The following is a 20,444-nucleotide window of genomic DNA, read 5'->3' on the forward strand; positions in this document are numbered from 1 at the left end:
GGTGAGCTCACTGAAGGGCAGGTTAGCAAACACAATCCAGAAGGGTGGGGGTATCAGGCTCTCTGATTGTCTCACTTAATCCAAGGATCGAATTTCAAATATTTAGAGGCATGGATGGATAGAATATCTTTTATGCAAAGTTTCCTCAAATCCTGTTTCTTCCAACTGAACTTTCAATACAATTTGGACAGCAGAGATATAGCAGTAATCTGTTCTGGCAAGACCCAGAAGTGTAGATAACCTCACGCAGAGGGGAAAACTGAGAGCCTCCTATACAGTATAAGGAGTTCAAACAGACACAAGGCTTGAATAATCGTCACCTCTCATTTCATCCAAAGTGCCTCAGGCAGTGACCACAGGCAAAGTCTACATTATCCTATTGTTGTCAGTCAGCTCCAATAAATGAAGAAGTAAACCATCAAGATCCCAAAGTTCTATACATTGGGAGCACGGGCTGTGATTATCCTAGCCTGAAATGTTTTCAAAGCAGGTCTCTCTGGTTGCTCATAGAGACCATTAAAAAGAAAGTAACAAAGCACTAAAGAACATCAAAGTTTAAGTAATGTATGTCTCAATGGATTAGTGACCACACATCCCCTCAAATAATAGGATGGTTTGACTTGCTGGGTGTGATTACTACATGTAGACCCTTGAAACATTTGGGGATTAAATGAGATGCTCTTAGTGAACATATTTTGTAAAGTGCTATGAAAATTCCAGTTGTTATTATTATCAGAATCCCATCTGTATGATAATCAATAATGGCTCTGCTATGACACACAGGCTTGCCTGAGTGAAAAATGAGGCCCCAGAAATCATACAAGTGAGCCCTGACATCATGGGCTGCTATATAGTAATAATGAACAACACAATTGTCCACATGACTCTCAGAGTCTTCACTGAGATTCTCCAGTATGGAAACAGTGGCACCCACCTCGTCCACTGATGGGTAAAGGGCAAAGAGCTCGGCCTGCCTATTGGTCCTCCGGGCCTCCTCGTTCTGCTTCTCAAAGTCCTCGGCACTCACTTGCTGCAGGAGGTTTTCTAGCTGCTTGTCAGGCTGCAGGCTGCGGAGGTCAAAGTCACAGGCAGTGACGGGGCCTTTCCCAGACACGTCGCACAGCACGTTTAAGTGGCGGGGGCCTGCCTGTGAGAGAAAACAGTGGGTCCTTGTGAGAGAGACAGCAAGTCTAAAATGAGAACTGAAGAATCTTGGATGTCTCAAGACTGCTCCAATTTGGGACTACAGAATCTCAGCCAGGCCTCAAGTCTTCTGAAGAAACTGGGGATTTGACAAGAATGACATCTTAGCTTCCTGGCTGGACTATTCTAAAATTAAATGTCTTCTTCTCACCTGGAAGCAGGTAGTTACTCATCTTATGCAGACAAACCAGTCCTGAGGAAAGGACTAAAAACAGTACTACATTCCTATCGGTTGTTGGCTTGTTCTTTCCTGGGGCTGGGGGGACCAGCCTCTTAATGAACCATGCTCATGTCTCACACCAGAGCAAAACAGAGCTGGAGGAAGTTGTTAACAAAAAGGAGACTGGGCCAGGTGCAGTGGTTTATGCCTTTAATCCCAGTACTTGGGTAGACAAGGTGGGAGGATTGCTTGAGGCCAGAAGTTCAAGACTAGCCTGGGCAACAGAATGAGACTCAGTCTCTTAAAAAAAAAAAAAAAAAAAAAGCAAAACTTAGCCAGGCATGGTGGCGTGCACCTACGGTCTTAGCTACTTGGGAGGTTTAGGTAGGAAGACTGCTTGAACCCCGCCCAGGAGTTCAAGGCTGCAGTGAGGTATGATTACCTTTTTTTTTTTTTTTTTAAAGACCGAGTCTTGCTGCGACACCTAGGCTTGAGTGCAATGGCGCCATCTCAGCTCACTGCAACCTCCGCCTCCCAGGTTCAAGCAATTCTCCTGCATCAGCCTCCCTAGCAGATGGGACTACAGGCGTCCGCCACTACATCTGGCTATTTTTGTATTTTTAGTAGAGATAGGGTTTCACCATATTGTCCAGGCTGGTCTGAAATTCCTGACCTTAGGTGATCCGCCCCCATCAACCTCCCAAAGTGCTAGGATTACAGGGGTGAGCCACTGAGCCCGGCCCCATTTAAGTCTTTAATCCATTTTGGCTGCTATGTGATATGATCACAAGTGACATCCTCTCATGCTTTGCCATATTGTTTTGACAGAAGCAAGTCCCAGGTCCCACCCACAGTCAGGGATGAACATCACAAAGGAGTGAATGTCACAGGCCCAGATGATGAGACAACCATAGAATTTGTCTGCCATATTAATTTTCTGATAATAATTTAAAGTGCACATCTAGCTTCTGTAATAATGTACTATTTTTAAAATATCGGGCTCATGCCTGTAATCCCAGCACTTTGGGAGGCCGACGTGGGTGGATCACCTGAGGTCAGGAGTTCAAGATCAGCCTGGCCAATATGGTGAAACCCCATCGCTACTAAAAATACAAAACAATTAGCCGGGCATGGTGGCCAGTGCCTATAATCCCAGCTACTTGGGAGGCTGAGGCAGGAGAATTGCTTGAACCCGGGAGGCGGAGGTTGCAATGACCCAAGATTGTGCCACTGTACTCCAGCCTGGGAAACAAGAGCGAGACTCCGTCTCAAAAAATAAGTAAATAAATTATTGTATTAACTTTTTAAAACTGTAAAAATCAACAGAGAAAAAGATTACAAATGACCCTACAAGTTACCAATTTTTTTGTGAAAATTTTTTTTAAAGTTAGGCCAGTTCTAATTATTGTGCTTCTAAGCTTCTAAAGTTAAAGTGTATTTAATAAAGCTAATAGGAAAGATTGGATTTTTTTTTTTTTTTAGATGGAGTTTCACTTTTTTTGGCCAGGCTGGAGTGCAATGGCGCAATCTCAGCTCACTGCTGCCTCTGCCTCCCAGGTTCAAGTGATTCTTTTGCCTCAGCCTCCTGAGTAGCTGGGATTACAGGCACGCGCCACCACGCCTGGCTAATTTTGTATTTTTAGTAGAGACACGGTTTCACTATGTTGGCCAGGCTGGTCTTGAACTCCTGACTTCAAGTGATCCGCCTGCCTTGGCCTCCCAAAGTGCTGGGATTACAGGCATGAGCCACCACGCTCGGTCACGATGACTTCTTCTGCAATCCAGCCTGGGTGACAAAGTGAAACCCTGGCTCATTAATTAACTAATTCATTCATTCACAAATAAATAGATAGGAGACTGCACTGGGAAATAAAGAGACCCTGTCTTAATCTCCACTCAGAACTTGGTTTTTGAAACTGGAAAATAAGATGATTTGTGAGGAGCCTTCCAAATTAAATTGTGTATAAACACCAAAGCTGAATGTTATGCTTCCGAAGGTCGATGTGGGAGTGGGCAACACTTTTCTAAAGGAATTTGGTAACAGTTATTGGATGAAGCAACAACAACAAAAAGGACAAAATTTGCTATTCAAGCTGTGTCCACTTTTGGCTGCGGTGTGCTTTAAGAAAACAACCTTAAATCAGTCACAAAGTGGATGTTTTATTCCATTAGGAATGTCTTTGTAATTGGGAACTGCATGCCTTGAACCAAAGACTCAGCAAAAAATGTATAACTGTAATCAACTATATGTTGTAGGACTACAAATGGATTAATGGTAAATATCTATAAAATTTATGGCAAAATGTTATTCTCAAAATTCTACTAAATGGACATACTACTGGACAATTTCTCCACACTACACATTTTTTGTGACATCTACCTCATAAAAGTACTACTCTACTAGATCATAAATTTTCCCCAAACTGAATGTGCCAGAAATAATCAATATTAACACTTCGATTATTAATGCTTTTGTTTTTCTTAAAATTTTTAAGTTTAAGGAAAATGACTTTAATTTCCCAAATTTATTTAAAAGGACATCAAGATACATATAAGTAAAAAATCTAACATTACTCATCCCTTAATCTAGAAATTTCACTTCTAAGAATTTATCCATAGGGTATAACTGGCAAGTGTGCAAGAATGTGAGGGCAAGGGCATCTCTGAAACACTGTTCGTGATAGCAAAACAATAGAAGTAAACTAAATGCCCCCAAAAAGGAAGTATTAAGAGATTTTGGAACTTTCATAAAATAGAATGTTATGTAGCCATTAAAAGAAAGAACCTGGCCAGGTGCGGTGGCTCATGCCTGTAATCTCAGCACTTTGGGAGGCCAAGGCCAGGGGATCATGAGGTCAGGAGATCAAGACCATCCTGGCTAACATGGTGACACCCCGTCTCTACTAAAAATACAAAAAATTAGCCGGGTGTCATGGCACATGCCCGTAGTCCCAGCTACTCGGGAGGCTAAGGGAGGAGAATCGCTTGAACCTGGGAGGCAGGGGTTGCAGTGAGCCAAGATCGTGCCACTGCACTCCAGCCTGGGCGACAGAGCAAGACTCTGTCTCAAAAAAAGAAAGAACACGTATTAATTGGAAGAGAAAGATAATCACAGTATATTGCCAATATGAAAAAGGAAGTTTTGCAATATTATGCATAATATAATCTAATTTTTATAAAATCTACGTGTACCAAGGAATCTTATCATATACTTGTTTAAATTTTATAAATCTAGCTATGTGGCCTCACCATTCTACTCAATAAGAAGGTGCACAAGAATGAGAGTGGAATTGAAAACATTGCTGTCATCTTGCAGTCCGAGATTCTCTCCATGATGAGTATTATTCCAATATTTCAAAACAAACAAATTTTGTACAATTTGGCTCTTTAAAAAAATTTAATAGACACATAATAGTTGTACCTATTTATGGGATACAGTGTAATTAATATCTCAATACCTGTGTACAATGTGTAATGATCAAATCAGGGTAATTAGTGTACCCATTGCCTCAATTATCATTTCTTTGTGTTGGGAACATTCAAAATCCTTTCTTCTAGCTATTTGGGACCACAGAATAAATTATTATTAATTCTAGTCACCTTACAGTACTATCAAATACTAGAACTTATTCCTCCTATCTAGCTATAATTTTGTAACCGTTAACCAACCTCTCTATTCCCTTCTCTATCCATCCTTCCCAGCATCTAGTTACCACTATTCTACCCTCTACTTCTATGAGATCAACTTATTTATCTTCCACATATAAGTGAGATCATGCAGTATTAGTCTTACTGTGCTTGGCTTATTTCACTTATCCTCTAGACTCATCCATGTTGACGCAAATGAAAGGATTTCTTTTTTATGGCTGAATAGTATTCTATCGTGTATACATACCACATTTTCTTTATCCATTCTTCTGTTGATGGATACTTAGGTTGAGTCCACATCTTGGTTACTGTGAATAGTGCTGCAATAAACATGGGAGTGCAGATGTCTCTTTGATATACTGATATCCTTTCCTCTGGACATATATCTAGTAGTGAGACTGCTGGATCATATGATCAAGTTGGCTCTTAAACACAGACAGTGGGCCGGGTGCGGTGGCTCACACCTGTAATCCCAGCACTTTGGGAGGCCAAGGTGGGTGGATCACCTGAGGTCAGGAGTTCGAGATGAGCCTGACCAACATGGAGAAACCCCGTCTCTACTAAAAATACAAAATTGGCCAGGCGTGGTGGCGCATGTCTGTAATCCTGGCTACTCGGGAGGCTGAGGCAGAAGAATCGCTTGAACTTGGGAGGCGGAGGTTGTAGTGAGCCGAGATCATGCCATTGCACTCCAGCCTGGCAATAAGAGCAAAACTCCATCTCAAAAAACAAAACAAAACAAAACAAAAAAAACAACAAAAAACACAACACAGTGACTTGAGTTCTCTGCTAGTATGCTGCAGGAAAGCGTGTGCTTTGTGTGTATGCTGGTCTTCACCTATTGTTTCTGGGCTCCAAATTCACCCTTTTATGCTTTGTTCTTTGATGCTGGGTCAGCAAATCATCTTTCCGCTGTGTCTGCTGCTCTCTTTAGGTTCTGTCAATAGGGAGCGCTACAGGGTTACCGGATGGTTCAAGGAGGTCAAAGGGCCTGGCTCCTTCCTCTTGCTGTTCCTCTCACCTTCGTAGTGACAGCTGGTTCTAGCCTTCAGGTTCTTTTGGTACTTCCAGAATCACCCTTATCTTACCTCCTTGAAGGTACCAGCACCAGCCGGGCAATTTCTTCTCCTGTGAGGTGTAAGTCCAGGCTCCATGAGGTTTTTCCCTCTGAGATCTTGAGATAACACCACCGGCTGGGCAGTACCTTCTCAGGGATTTCAGTCCTTGCTCTCAGGATCCTCTTCTGAGCTTCTACGTTCTGACAACTCCAAGATCTTCCCCTAGACCTGTAGTCCTCAAATTGTGGTCCTGGGACCAGCAGCATCAGCATCATTTAGGAAATGCTAATTAAAAAGTATGAGGTTCACCCTCCAGACCTACTGAATCAGAAATTCCAGCAGACAGGGCCCAGCAACCTATATTTGAACAAACCCTCTGGGAGATTCTGATGAAGCTAAAGTGGAGAACCACTGCCGTATACCCCAGCCCCAGGGTGGTGTGCTGTTTTCCATAATGACGATTTTAGGATAGCCTCAATTTTTCCCTTTTGGTTCTCTCAGACCTCCAAAACCGGTTTAATCAATTCCCTGTGTTAAATTTCTTCTGTTGAAATACCTACCGTGGCTTCTGTCTGACTAACATTAAGAGGAACAATTTAATTGGTCAGCATGTAGCGTGAAAATGGAATTTAGTCAAAATTACTGATGAAAAATTCCTTAAATCTCCCATAGAGCAGAGCATCCAGGTATTCTATCCCTCAGTAAGCCTGTCATATTTAGCGCTGGAAATGATGGCTGATTCTACTGTGAAGCTCCAAGTAAGTAGTGGGCTTTGCTTTAGGGGGACCACCTTGTCTGAAAAATTAGTATTATTTAAAAACCTCAAATCATTTCCAGCATGGTGAGATTCCTGTATTATGAAGACACATGGAAGTTGAAAACTATATTAGTTTACAAGAAGTTCTGTGCAAACTTGAACAAATTTTTTCTTCTCAATTTTATTTTTCTCATCTATAAAATGGGCAGGTTGGACAGCTCACTAGTGTTAAACACATTCACACTGCAGTATAACCATCACCAGCATCCATCTCCATAATGCTGTTCATCTTGGAATGCCGAAACTCTACCCATTAAACAATAACTTCCTACTCCTCCCTCCCTGAGCCCCTGGCGACCACATTTTGTTTATCCATTCATTATGGATGGATACTTGGGCTGCTTCTACCTTTTGGCTGCTGTGAATAATGCTGCTGTGAACATAGGTGTATAGAGCTTAACTTTTGGAAACATGAAATTTATTTGGCTATTGTTCTTTGGCCGTTTTATGCAAATGAAGGCTTGCTTTCTTTCTGTCTTCTATTTGTTAGAGTGTTTGCTGGAGTTCTTCAAATGACCCCAGGCATTTAAAAAATTAGTTACAGAATAGTGTTAAAAGTTCATTTCACAATATGTACACTTTAACTTGAATTTTAAACTGTAATTACTTTGTAAGAATAATGACAACTGGCCAGGCGTGGTGGCTCACGCCTGTAATCCCAGCACTTTGGGAGGCCAAGGCGGGCAGATCACAAGGTCAGGAGATCAAGACCATCCTGACTAACACGGTGAAACCCCGTCTCTACTAAAAATACAAAAAGAAATGAGCTGGGAGTGGTGGTGGGCGCCTGTAGTCCCAGCTACTTGGGAGGCTGAGGCAGGAGAATGGCGTGAACCCGGGAGGCGGAACTTGCAGTGAGCCAAGATCGTGCCACTGCACTCCAGCCTGGGCGACAGAACAAGACTCTGTCTCAACAAAAAAAAAAAAAAAAAAAAAAAAGAATAATGACAATAACAATAACAGTGACCAGCATTTACTAGGCACTAAGTGTACTTGGCATTATTCTAATTCTTTATGGATATTAACTCATTTAATACTCAAATAACCTCATGAGTTAGTATTACCATCCTTGTTTCCCAGGGGAGGAAACTGAAGCCCAATAAGTTTAATTATCCTGCTTGAAGTTAGAGAGTTAGTACATGGTAGAATCACTAGGAGAATGCAGGTATTCTGGCCTCAGCATAGAGCTTTTCATTACTCTGTAGTTTGCCTTAGGGGCACCAACAGTCTCCGCAGGAATTGTCGTAGCGATGGGCCCAAGGTGTCTCTGTCCCCCAGTTAGAGCTTTTCCACTTTTTTCTATTTTAATCATTGGGTTTCTGGGTTTTCATTTGAACACCAATTTCTATAGCTACAAATAAGTTTGAAAAAAAAAATCACTGACTCAGGTGGTAAAGTTCCTCCTACTCAAACTTTCTATGAGTCTATCGTTTATTCTAGTTTGTAAAATTGACAGCATGCCCTGGGCAGAAGAGCCCAGTAACCTGGTAACCATGTTTGTTGATAGGAAATACCTGAGCAGCGGGTTCACTGCACTCCAAGGTTTCCGACTCAAACGTCTGTTTCGGAAGCGTCTTGTGAAAATCTTTCCGAGATCCAGTCTTTTTAAAGCCACAGATTTCTGGACTTCCTTGGTTTCTTTTATGGTTGATATTTAATTTGGAGAGAGAAGGAGGGAGAGAGAGCGGCAAACCATTAGATTAAAAATAAAAGTAATGGCTTAAGTGTAGACATGGTGCTGAGAGAGCTTTCAAAGAGGGAACAAATTACAATCCCTCACATTTAATTATACTCCAGGCCTAATACAAGGCTCTGTTGTAATGAGATACAAATTTACCCCCTGGCTGGCTCATTATTAAAGGGAGGCATGGCCTGGGAAAATGCCACTTCAGAGGTGCGGTCATTTCAGCTGTGGGGCATTTGGCTCCGAGCTGAAGCTAAACTATGACCCTAGTGTAAGTGGCTGGAATAAATCTAGCAATGTGCAGAAGCCACAAATAGAGATCGTTTGAAGATAAAAATAGAGAAAACCATTTAATCTTCACATCAATGTTCTTAATAATGAATAAAGCCGGCGGGACATGGTTAAGAAAAAATAAAAATAAATGATTTATCTTTGCAAACATCCTCAATCTCCACTCTATGAACTCTGTTAAAATTGTGTTGAATAATATATAGCTATAGAAAGAGTTTAAAACAGAATGTCTAGGTCTGTCACTGAAGAAATGAGACAGACCATCATAAGAAAGGTAAAAGATATAAGTTGTCAAGTGATGACTAGAGAAACCAACATGTGTATTTCCCATTTTTATGACTCAAAGGCATCTTTGGAAAACATGCTGCAAAGTCAAGTGCACAAACACGCCATTTTTATTTTTATTGAGGATACGGGATATCTTATCTTTTATTTTTTTCCAACTTTTATTTTAGGTTCAAGGGATACATGTGCAAATTCATTACATGGGTAAATTGCATGTCACTTAGGTTTGATGTATGAATGATACTGACGTCACTCACATAGTGACCATAGTACTCAATAGGCAGTTTTTCAACCCGCACCTGCTTCCATCCTCCCTTCTCTAGTAGTCCCTGGTGTCTACTGTTTTATCTTTATGCCCATGTTTACCCGATGTTTAGCTCCTGCTTATAAATAAGAACATGTGGTATTTGGTTTTCTGTTCCTGTGTTAATTCGTTTAGGATAATGGCCTCCAGCTGCATCCATGTTGCTGCAAAAAAAACCCCATGATTTTGTTGTTTGTTATGGCTGTGTAGTATTTCATGGTGTATATGTACCAAATTTTCTTTATCTAGTCCACTGTTGATGGGCATCTAGGTTGATTCCATGTCTTTGCTATTGTGAATTGTGCTGTGAGGAACATACGAGTGCATGTGTCGTTTTTGTAGAACAATTTATTTTCCTTTGGGTATAGACCCAGTAGTGGGATTGCTGGGTTGAATGGTAGTTCTGTTTTAAGTTCTTTCAGAAATCTTCACACTGCATTCCATAGTGACTGAACTAATTTCCAACATGTTAATTTTTGCCTTTTTTTTTTTTTTTTTGAGACAGGGTCTCGTTCTGCTACCCAGGATGGAGTGCAGTGGTGTGATTATAGCTCACTGCAGCCTTGAATTCCTAGGCTCAAGCAATCTTCCCACCTCAGCCTCCCAGTAGGTGAGAGTATAGGTACACGCCATCATATCCAGTTAATTTTCTTTTTCTTTTTCTTTTTTTTTTTTTCCATTTATTTTGATGTTTTGTAGAGACACAGTCTTGCTACATTGCACAGGCTGGTCTCAACCTCCTGGCTTCAAACAATCCTCCTGCCTCAGCCTCCCAAAATGCTGGGATTACAAGCATAAGCCACACGCCTAGTCTATTTTTTGACTTTTCAATAACAGGCATTCTGACTGCTGTAAGTTGGTATCACATTGTGGTTTTGATTTGTATTTATCTAATGATTAGTGATGTTGAGCATTTTTTCATATATTTTTTGGCCACATGTATGTCTTCTTTTGAGAAGTATCTGTTCATGTCCTTTGCCCATTTTTAAATGGGGTTGTTTTTTGCATGTTGAATTATCTAAGTTCCTTATAGATTCTGGATATCAGACATTCTTCAGATTTACGGTTTGCAGATATTTTTTCCTATTCAGTTGGCTATCAGTTTACTCTGTTGATAGTTTCTTCTGCTGTGCAGAAGCTCTTTAGTTTAATTAAGTCCCACTTGTCAATTTTTGTTTTTGTTACAATTGCTTTTGGGGACTTATTCATAAATTCTTTACCAAGGCCAATGGCCAGAATAGTATTTCCCAGTTTTTTTCTCTAGGGTTTTTGTAATTTTAGGTCTTACATTTAAGTCCTTAATCCATCCTGAGTTAATGTTTGTATATGATTAAAGGGAGGGGTCCAGTTTGAATCTTCTGTATATGGCTAGCCAGTTACTCCAGCACCATTTATTGAATAGGGAGACCTTTCCTCATGGCTTGTTATTGTCAACTTCGTCAAAGATCAGACGGCTGTAGGCGTGCAGCTTTATTTCTGGTTCTTTATCTTGTTCTATTGGTCTACGTGTCTGTTTTTGTACCTGGACTATGCTGTATTGGTCACTGTAGCCTTGTAGTATAGTATGAAGTCACACAGTGTGATGCCACCGGCTTTGTTCTTTTTGCTTAAGATTGCTTTGGCTATTCAGGTTTTTTGGTTCCATATGAATTTTGGAATAGGTTTTTTTTTTAATTCTGTGAAAAAATGATGTTGCTAATTAAGATAGGAATAGCAGTGAATCTAAAAATCTCTTTGGGCACTATGGCTGTTTTAATAATATTGATTCTTCCTATCCACGAGCATGGAATATTTGTCCATTTGTTTGTGTCACCTCTGATCTCTTTCAGTGTGTTTCATAATTCTCATTGTAGAGATCTTTCACCTCCTTGATTAGCTGTATTCCTAACAATATACTGAACCAGTGATGTTTCTTGAAAAATCCAATTTTAGGGGGAAAAATTACCAAAGAATTTATCTAACATTAATTTATCCTAACATTGAAACAAACAGTTAATTAAAATTCAAATTTCCCACATTAGTATTTGCCCTTTGCCTTTTTTTTTTCTTTAAGGACCTGTACATTTTAAAGGGTATTGATGTCAAAGGTTTAGTATGACATGACACGAAGGTTTACAAGGAGACTTTTTTGGGCCACAGAAATAAAAAATTAGCTGTATTCAAAAGAATAAAATAAATGGAATTGCATTCTTGATTTGGCTCTCAACTTAGACATTATTGGTGTGTGGAAATGTTATTGACTTTTGTACATTGATTTTGTATCCTGAAACTTTACTGAAGTTGTTTATCAGTTCTAGGAGCCTTTTAGCAGGGTCTGCAGTGTTTTCTGGGTACAGAATTTTATTGCCTGCACTGTGACAGAGCTAGTTTGACTTCCTCTCTTCCTGTTGGGATGTCTTTTATTTCTTTTTCTTGCCTGATTTCTCTGGCTAGCACTTCCAGCACCATGTTGATATAAGTAGTGAGAGCAGGCATCCTTGTTTTGTTCCAGTTCTCAAGAGGAATGCTTCCAGCTTTTGCCCACTCAGTATGATGTTGGCTGTGGATAGTTGAATAATAGATGGCTCTTATTATTTTGAGGTATGTTCTTTCAATGCCTAATTTGTTGAGGGTTTTTAACATGAAGGGATGTTGAATTTTGTTAAAAGCCTTTTCTGTGTCTATTGAGATTATCCTGTGGTTTTTGTTTTTAATTCTGTTTATGTGATGAGTCTCATTTATTGATTTGTGTATGGTGAACCAACCTCGCATCCCAGGAATAAAGCCTACTTGATTGTGATGAATTAACTTTTCAATGTGCTGCTGGATTTGGTTTGTAGTATTTTGTTGAGGATTTTTGTGTCGATATTCATCAGGGATATTGGCCTGAAGTTTTCTTTTCTGCTGTGTCTCTCCCAGGTTTTGGTATCAGAATGATGCTGGCTTTGCAGAATGAGTTAGAGAGGAGTCCTTCCTCCTTGAATTTTTGAAATAATTTCAGTAGGATTGGTACTAGCTCTTCTTTGTATGTCTGGTATAATTTGGCTGTGAATCTATCTGATTAAGGGCTTTTTGGGGTGGGTTTTGTATTACTGATTCAATTTCAGAACTCATTATTGGTCTGTTCAAGATTTCAATTTCTTCCTGCTTCAATTTTAGGGGGCTTGTGTGTTTCCAGGAATCTATCCATTTCTTCTACGTTTTCTAGTTTGTGTGCATAGGGGTATTTATAACAGTCTCTGAGGATTTTTTATATTTCTGAGGCATCAGTTGTAGTGTCATTTTTGTCATTTCTGATTGTGCTTATTTGGATCGATCTTCTCTCTTGTTTTCTTTATTAATCTAGTTAGTGGTCTAACAACCTTGTTTTTTTTTTTGAATAACAAACTTTTGGTTTCATTGATCTTCTGTATGGATTTTCACGTTTTAATTTTTTTCAGCTCTGATTTTGGTTATTTCTTTTCTTCTGCTGGCTTTGGAGTTGGTTTGCTATTGTTTTTCTAGTTCCTCCAGGTCACACACCATTTTGTTTGATTTCCTGAACTATAGAAAAACCACTAAGCTGGTAAAGGGACATGAGGTGATATTGGAAGGTATTAGGTAGATCAAATGCCAGATAGATAAAGTAAGAAATGTAAGAGAGCTACTAGCGATTATACAAATACAAAGTTTATAACTCTGGCACAGAGAGCAGGTATTTGACCAATTTTAGTTGACTGAATTAATTAAAGAATAAGATGTCCCAGTAATGTCTGTAGGAAGAACAGGACACTCTCCCTGGATTTTATTGTGTTCTGAAGACAAACAATTTGTTTTGAGCCAAAAAAAAAAAAAAAAAACAAGAATTAGCCTAGAAAAGAGATAAGACTAGCTTGCTGACTAATTCAAGTCAAGGCTTACCACAATGGGCCATCTTTTTTTTTTTTTTTTTTTTTTTTGAGACGGAGTCTCACTCTGTCGCCCAGGCTGGAGTGCAGTGGCACGATCTCCGCTCACTGCAAGCTCTGCCTTCCGGGTTCACACTATTCTCCTGCCTCAGTCTCCTGAGTAGCTGGGACTACAGGTGCCCACCACCACACCCAGCTAATTTTTTTGTATTTTTAGTAGAGACGGGGTTTCACCGTGTTAGCCAGGATGGTCTTGATCTCCTGACCTTGTGATCTGCCTGCCTTGGCCTCCCAAAGTGCTGGGATTACAGATGTGAGCCACCGTGCCCGGCCATAATGGGCCATCTTTAGCGTCCCCTGGCCACTTGAATTTCTCTGACCCAAACCTATATTGCTAGGGCTGGGTGAAAAGCAGGCTAAATTGGGGAAATGAAAAAAAAAATAAACAAGGTGAACTCTGAATAAGGAAATAAGACTAAACATTCAAAAACGATTTCAAGGAAAATGTACAGGCTGGGTGCAGTGGCTCACACCTGTAATCCCAGCACTCTGGGAGGCCAAGGCGGGAGGACCACTTGAGCCCAGGAGTTTGAGACCAGCCTGGGTGACATGGTGAAACCGCATCTCTACAAAAAACACAAAAAATTAGCCGAGTATGGTGCCACCTGCCTGTAGTCTCAGCTACTTGGGAGGCTGAGATGGGAGGATTGCTGGATTGTCCATTAACAGTTATTTGAGAGAAATTCTCACACGGATTTCATAAACCTGCTAGTTTCTTAACAGTCACTCTCACAAATATAAATGTAGGCAACAACATATCTGTGTGTGCTGACTGGGTAAACTTTCCTAGTACATAAAGTGACTGTTTTGGACTCTCCCTAAGGGCTCAAAGGAAAAAAAAATCTGTGTGATCTAACATCCTTGCTGGGGGTCAGGGGACAAAAACCAACTCAAAGTAGTGACAAATATATGCAAATATTAAGTTATCCCCTAAAATTATGCTACCCCAAATAACAATATACTGAACCAGTGATGTTTCTTGAAAAATCCAATTTTAGGGGGAAAAATTACCAAAGAATTTATCTAACATTAATTTATCCTAACATTGAAACAAACAATTAAAATTCAAATTTCCCACATTAGTATTTGCCCTTTGCCTTTTTTTTTTTTTTAAGGACCTGTACATTTTAAAGGGTATTGATGTCAAAGGTTTAGTATGACATGACACAAAGGTTTACAAGGAGACTTTTTTGGGCCACAGAAATAAAAATTAGGAAGCAGCTACCTAAAGACCTTTTGTGTGTGAAGCTTAGCAACCAGAACTATATCAGCTTTAGCATTACTTTTTGTGTTATAATAAAATGCAGCTATTTCCAAGAGTGTTTACTTACAAGGGAACATCTCTCTCTCCCTGACACACACACACACACACACACACACTTACAGATGTGTGCTTGTTTCCATTATCCTCAAGTTATTTCTCTCTGTGCCTCTGTTTCTTCGTAGGGTAAAGCATGAACATGAGGTGAATTCTAAGATATTTTCCCGAGCTTTAATATTTTATGATAAAAAGTTCATGCACTGTATCTGAAAAAATCAAAATCAATTCTTTTTTCTGTTTGTTTTTGTTTTTGGAGACAGAGTCTGGCTCCTTCACCCAAGCTGGAGTACAGCGGCATGATCTTGGCTTACTGCAACCTCCGCCTCCCAAGTTCAAGCAATTCTCCTGTCTCAGCCTCTTAAGTAGCTGGGATCACAGGCATGCGCCACCGTACCCAGCTAATTTTTGTATTTTTAGTAGAGACGGGGTTTTGCCATGTTGGCCAGGCTGGTCTCGAACTCCTGACCTCAGGTGATCCACCCGCCTCTGCCTCCCAAAGTGCTGCGATTACAGGCATGAGCTACCCCACCCAGCCCTAAAATCAAATTTTCTCTTCAAAAGATGCTTAACTTTTGAGACCATCAAATTTATTTGGCTATTGTTCTTTGGCTATTGTACACAAATGATGCTTGCTTTCTTTTCTGTCTTCCATTTTGTTAGAGTGTTTGTGGGAGCTTTCCACATGGACCCCACAGTCAATGACAAATAAGCATTAACAAATTAGTTACACAATAGTGTTAAAAGTTCAGTTCACAATATGTACACTTTAAGCCTTCAGGGTTTTTGCTATGGAAAGCATTAAGACTAGCATCTTCTATGACTGTGTGTTTGAAACCAGAGCAAACTTTCCCTCTCTTCCTCATACTAGGTTTAACATCTACTTCCCCATTTAAAAATCTCAGAAAGTCTCAAAGCTCCCTGACAGCAGCAAGGGTGAACCTGGCTGGGGAGGAGAGGACAAGGGTTGGCAAACATGTAAAGATGACTCATTCCAGAAGTGCTGGCCACAGAAGGAACCATCACTGGGTAGGCAGTGAGACTGCTGGCTCACTGCCACTGGCTACAAGAGAGTCCCAGCCTCATTACCCCACCCTGGCAATGGAATCAAATAAAGCCAAGTTCCTGTTGCACCTAGATGCAGACAGGAGAAAAATGGGGAAGTAGGCCAATGGCTAGAAAAATGATTCTCATGAAATGAACTCGACCTATTGCTTCCCAGGAGATCTGCATTCCTTTTCTTAAAACACTATTCTAACACATTTGAGACAATCCAAAGACCAAGCACGTTTTGAGAGCATTCTTTAAAGACAGTGTGGTGCAGCAGGCAGAATCCAGGCTCTAGAGTCAGAAGGAACTGGGTGCAGATGCTGGCTCCTTAATGTACCAAGAGACCTTGGGCAAGTGCCTTAGTCTCTCTGAGTCACAGTTTCCTCAAGTATGAAATAGGGGGAAATGTTGCTCATTTTGAGGACCTATTGTGAGGATTAGAAAATAATATGTGTTCCTCATCTTCTTTTTCCTCTTCCCTACCCTCTCTTTCCTTTCACATCTTCTTTCTCCTTTCCCTTCTCTCCCTTCCTGTACAATTTGGTGCTAAAATCATAAGGTGCATCAGAACAAGGCAGCCCTCCATGCCTTGGGGTAGGGAGTAGCCGAGGAGGTCCAGAATAGGAAGTTGAAGCCCAAACATGGTGAGGATGCATCCATTTAAGATGGACTGCCTGACATGGAAAATCAGAACCCATATGGTGTGAGGAGGGCATCCAAGCTGAACCAGGCTGGTGTGTGTTAACAGAGCCTGGAGAGTCTTAGTGGGTTTGGATTTGTGGGGAGGGAGTCTATGCACAACAGGTCAAGAGTGGCTCTGTGACATCCACAGCTGGATTGCTCTTTGTTACCACATAGGCTGATGAGCCGGGCGTGCTTTTCATACTTTTAGAAAGCAAATAGCTAAGCACCTTGACAGCTAGCACAACAAATGCATGTCATAATAAGCAATTATTGATCAGGGAGACATTTTTATGGTGTTTTGGGAGTAACTGAATTATATGCACTGATGTGTTTGAATTTTAATTGTTTACCACTTCACTGGGAGTAAAACATGGAGTAATAAAACAGATGATATCCCATTCCTTGATATCTCAGCTCTCCTTGAGCTCAACCTTCCTTCAGAATTACCTTAATCACCCCAGATGAAAAACAAAGTCTAAAGGCTTTTATGATGCTGCCCATAACACTCATGAAATGTTTCACTGTCTCTGCGGCAAGAATAAATATAGTATGTAAACAAGTTTAATTACTTAAGAGTTCAGCTCTCCACCAAGCATCAAAAACATTCTGAAGTTTATCCCTTTTTGGTTCATTTAGAGAAAATGACAGAAGAAATAAAGCTTAAAATCGTTAATATCACCCAAAGGATGTCATCAAATATTAATCCACACAACGTTATCAAAATATGCAGATAAAAGGTGGGACAAACAAGCAAACATGGCGCCATGCTAATCAGTAAACCAGTAATCATTTTCAAAAGTCACGGGGAGAAAAGTACTATTGTTTTTAGAACAAGGACACCAAATTTGGTGCTGTAGACATGAATGATAGAATGGAAATTGTTTAATAAATCTTCCAGTCTAAGTAACACAAACATTTCAAGTAAGAAAATACATTTCCTTCAATGTACTGGAGATCATGTATTTTACATTTTTATGTAACTTAATCTTTCTCTGTTAGGTTTAAAAGGAAATCTAAAAATTTCCTCTATTGTTCATGGGCAGCATTATTTGTATGATTTAAATGTCTCAATTATAGTACTTGAGTGGCAAATGCCCTATAGAATGATGAGGGTGGGAGGGAACACAAGTGGCCATTACTCTACTCCTCTGCCCCCTAAGTGGGATTCAAAACCATTACCACAGCTAGCAAGGACATAAAAGCCTATCTCTAGATATTATGGAGAAATGTAATATCAGCAGGAGATAATTGAGAAATAAAGGAGCTAACTAAATCAGTGTTTGACTGCATGGTTCTGGATAACAACGGCATGTCCTTATAAGGCAAAGTGGCTTCATTAAGTATGGTCCTCCAGAGGAAGGCAGGTCCCCCCCTCCATGGTGCATTCAATATATGGGAGAGAATTTTGTGTTCATTCCTTTCACATGCTAATATAAGTACGTTTTCTGATATGTACTACTTAATAAATATAATAGCTAATATTTATTGAATTATTATTATATATGCTACCAAAGTATTTCACTTGGAGGGAATATTTGGGATAAATGGAATTGATTTCTTCTAATGTAATGGTCCAAGGCAGATTTTACATCATGGGCACTACAGTCCCAGCACCACGCAAAGGGCACTCCCATGTCCTTTTGTAGTCAGCCCCCTTCCCCACTCCCAGACCCTGGTAACCATGGACCTGTTTTCCATCCCTGTAGCTTTATCTTTTCCAGAATGTCAGATACATGGAATCATGCAGTTATCTTTTTTGTCTGGGTTCTTCTTCTTTTTTTTTTTTTAAGACAGAATCTCACTTTGTTGCCCAGGCTGGAGTACAATGGCATGATCTCAGCTCACTGCAACCTCTGCCTTCCAGGTTCAAGCGATTCTCCTGCTTCAGCCTCCTGAGTAACTGGGACTACAGGCACGTGCCACCACGCCCAGCTAATTTTTGTAGTTTTAGTAGAGATGGGGTTTCACCATGTTGGTCAGGCTGGTCTGGAACTCCTGACCTCAAGTGATCCACCTGCCTCAGCCTCCCAAAGTGCTGGGATTACAGGCATGAGCCACCATGCCCGGCCTTTGTCTGGCTTCTTTCACTTAGCATACTGTATCTGAGATTCATCCATGTTGTTGTATATATCAATTGTTTGTTCCATTTCACTGCTGAGTAATATTCCATTGTATGGATTTACCAGAGTTTGTTTATCTACTACCCAACTGAGTACAATCTGGGTTTTGTTCCAGTTTTTGGCAATTACAAATAAAACTGCTATGCAGTCTTGGCAATTACAAATAAAACTGCTAAACTGCTATATTTGCACATAGGTTTAATGTAAATACTCAAGAGTGGGACTTACGGTTGTATGGTTAAGTGCATGTTTAACTGGGATTTTAGAACACATAAGGAAAGGAAACTTGGTGATAGGAAACTGTATTCAGAAAGTAGGTGTAATAGCTTCCAGATTAAAATAATAACTAAAAGAAGACTGGAGGGATTGAAATTTTATTTTAATAAATAATACCCAGCTCTGGCAAGAATATGGGAACACGCCAGTTTCATGCCCAGTTGGTAATGGAATGAAATAGCACGACTTTTCTGGAGAAGAATTTGGCAGCACCTATCAGAGCATACCATGTGCACTGGCTTCATTTCTACCCTCAGAAATATTCACACACATGTGTAGGGGCAAATGTGCAGATATGTTTGTTTCAGTATTATTTGCAATTATGAAAAATAGAGACAACCAAAATGGTCATTTAGTTTCAAAAACTTATGACACATTCCTTCACCCTTTGAATACTAGGCAGCATTTCAGTAGAATGGGATATAGCTCTGACATGGACAGTTATTTTAAAGAAATGTTTGTAATATATAAATACATACATTAATACATATATCTTTATGTGAAAAATATAAATAGACAAATATTTTTTGTGAGGGTATGAAAAGATCTGGAAGCTACACAGCTGGGCTTTACGCAGTGAAGAGTGAGTTAAGGGAAGGGTAGGACACTGGTAAGTAGTGAGGCATGAGATTTGCCTTTTCCTTAATGCACCTCCATATTACTTGATTTCTTTCAAAAAAATCATACATTATTTGGCACATAACCAATTAAAGGAGAGCTAAATAATCAATCACTAATTAACAAATGGCCAGCAACCCCTATTGCATCCTCCTCCGACTTTCTAGTAAACCACTTACGAAGACACAGAAAAACTGGAAACTCATCCAAATGAAGAGATAACTTAATGCCTGAATCTGGACAGAACCTCTGTGGATCAGATGGAGCTGGAAAGAGAAGGATGTACCAAACTTTGTCTCCCCAAAGGGGAACTCACTGAATAAAGATAAGAAGGTGTTGCACACCTTCCTGCCCACGAGTCCCTGGTCAGTGTCTATACAGAAATCTGAATTCTCCTTCTTCATAATAGTGGCTTATCTATGAAAGCATCATAGCTTCCAGCTGGTTTCATTTATATGAATCACCACCTTCTCCTTGTCCTTCTCCTTCTACCATCATTCTAAAACAATACAGATACAACTCACAGAAAACAACAAGCTAAAAATGTACTGTGTGAGGTTGGGAGATGAAGGGCATCTGGCAATAATAGTGTGCTGGATTCTCCCCACAGATAAAATACGACAGATGCACATAGAGACAGAATGATCCCTGGGAGGAGTGTGTGCTAGGAATTTTAGTTTTCATGGGCAGAGTGTTGGATTCAGAGTGCAAGAGAATGAGGCAGAGGGATAGAAAGAGATGCAACTTTTCTACAAGAAAGCTTGCCAGAAACTGACAATGAGTTCTGAAGTTGTCCACTTCTCCCTGTCCACTAGGTGACCGTTAAGAAGGGAACTGCTCCATTACACAGGGGTGCAGAGAACTGGGCCAATGGTAATCCCATCCCTAGAATGTTGCCTAACATAAAATTAAAACAGACATTTCTTTCTTTTTTAGGGGAACAAGATGCAAAAACTTGCATATAATAAATATATGGGTAACCACTGCTTCTGTAGAAAAGAT

The 20,444-nt window shown here is 40.1% G+C and overlaps 1 protein-coding gene across 3 annotated transcripts in view; it reads right to left on the reverse strand.

The window, feature by feature from the left end:
* Positions 1–20,444, reverse strand: part of DOCK8 (dedicator of cytokinesis 8) — a 249,124-nt gene that overhangs the window by 149,207 nt on the left and 79,473 nt on the right. For all 3 annotated transcript variants that reach the window (XM_055350708.2, XM_019033579.4, XM_019033581.4), the window contains exons 5-6: positions 8,401–8,524; positions 935–1,147 (exon numbers count right to left, since the gene is read on the reverse strand). In XM_055350708.2, coding sequence (XP_055206683.2) covers positions 935–1,147; positions 8,401–8,524 — 337 coding nt within the window. The remainder of the gene's footprint in view (positions 1–934; positions 1,148–8,400; positions 8,525–20,444) is intronic.

Source organism: Gorilla gorilla, chromosome 13, assembly GCF_029281585.2.
Source record: "Gorilla gorilla gorilla isolate KB3781 chromosome 13, NHGRI_mGorGor1-v2.1_pri, whole genome shotgun sequence".
In the NCBI taxonomy this organism is placed as follows: domain Eukaryota; kingdom Metazoa; phylum Chordata; class Mammalia; order Primates; family Hominidae; genus Gorilla; species Gorilla gorilla.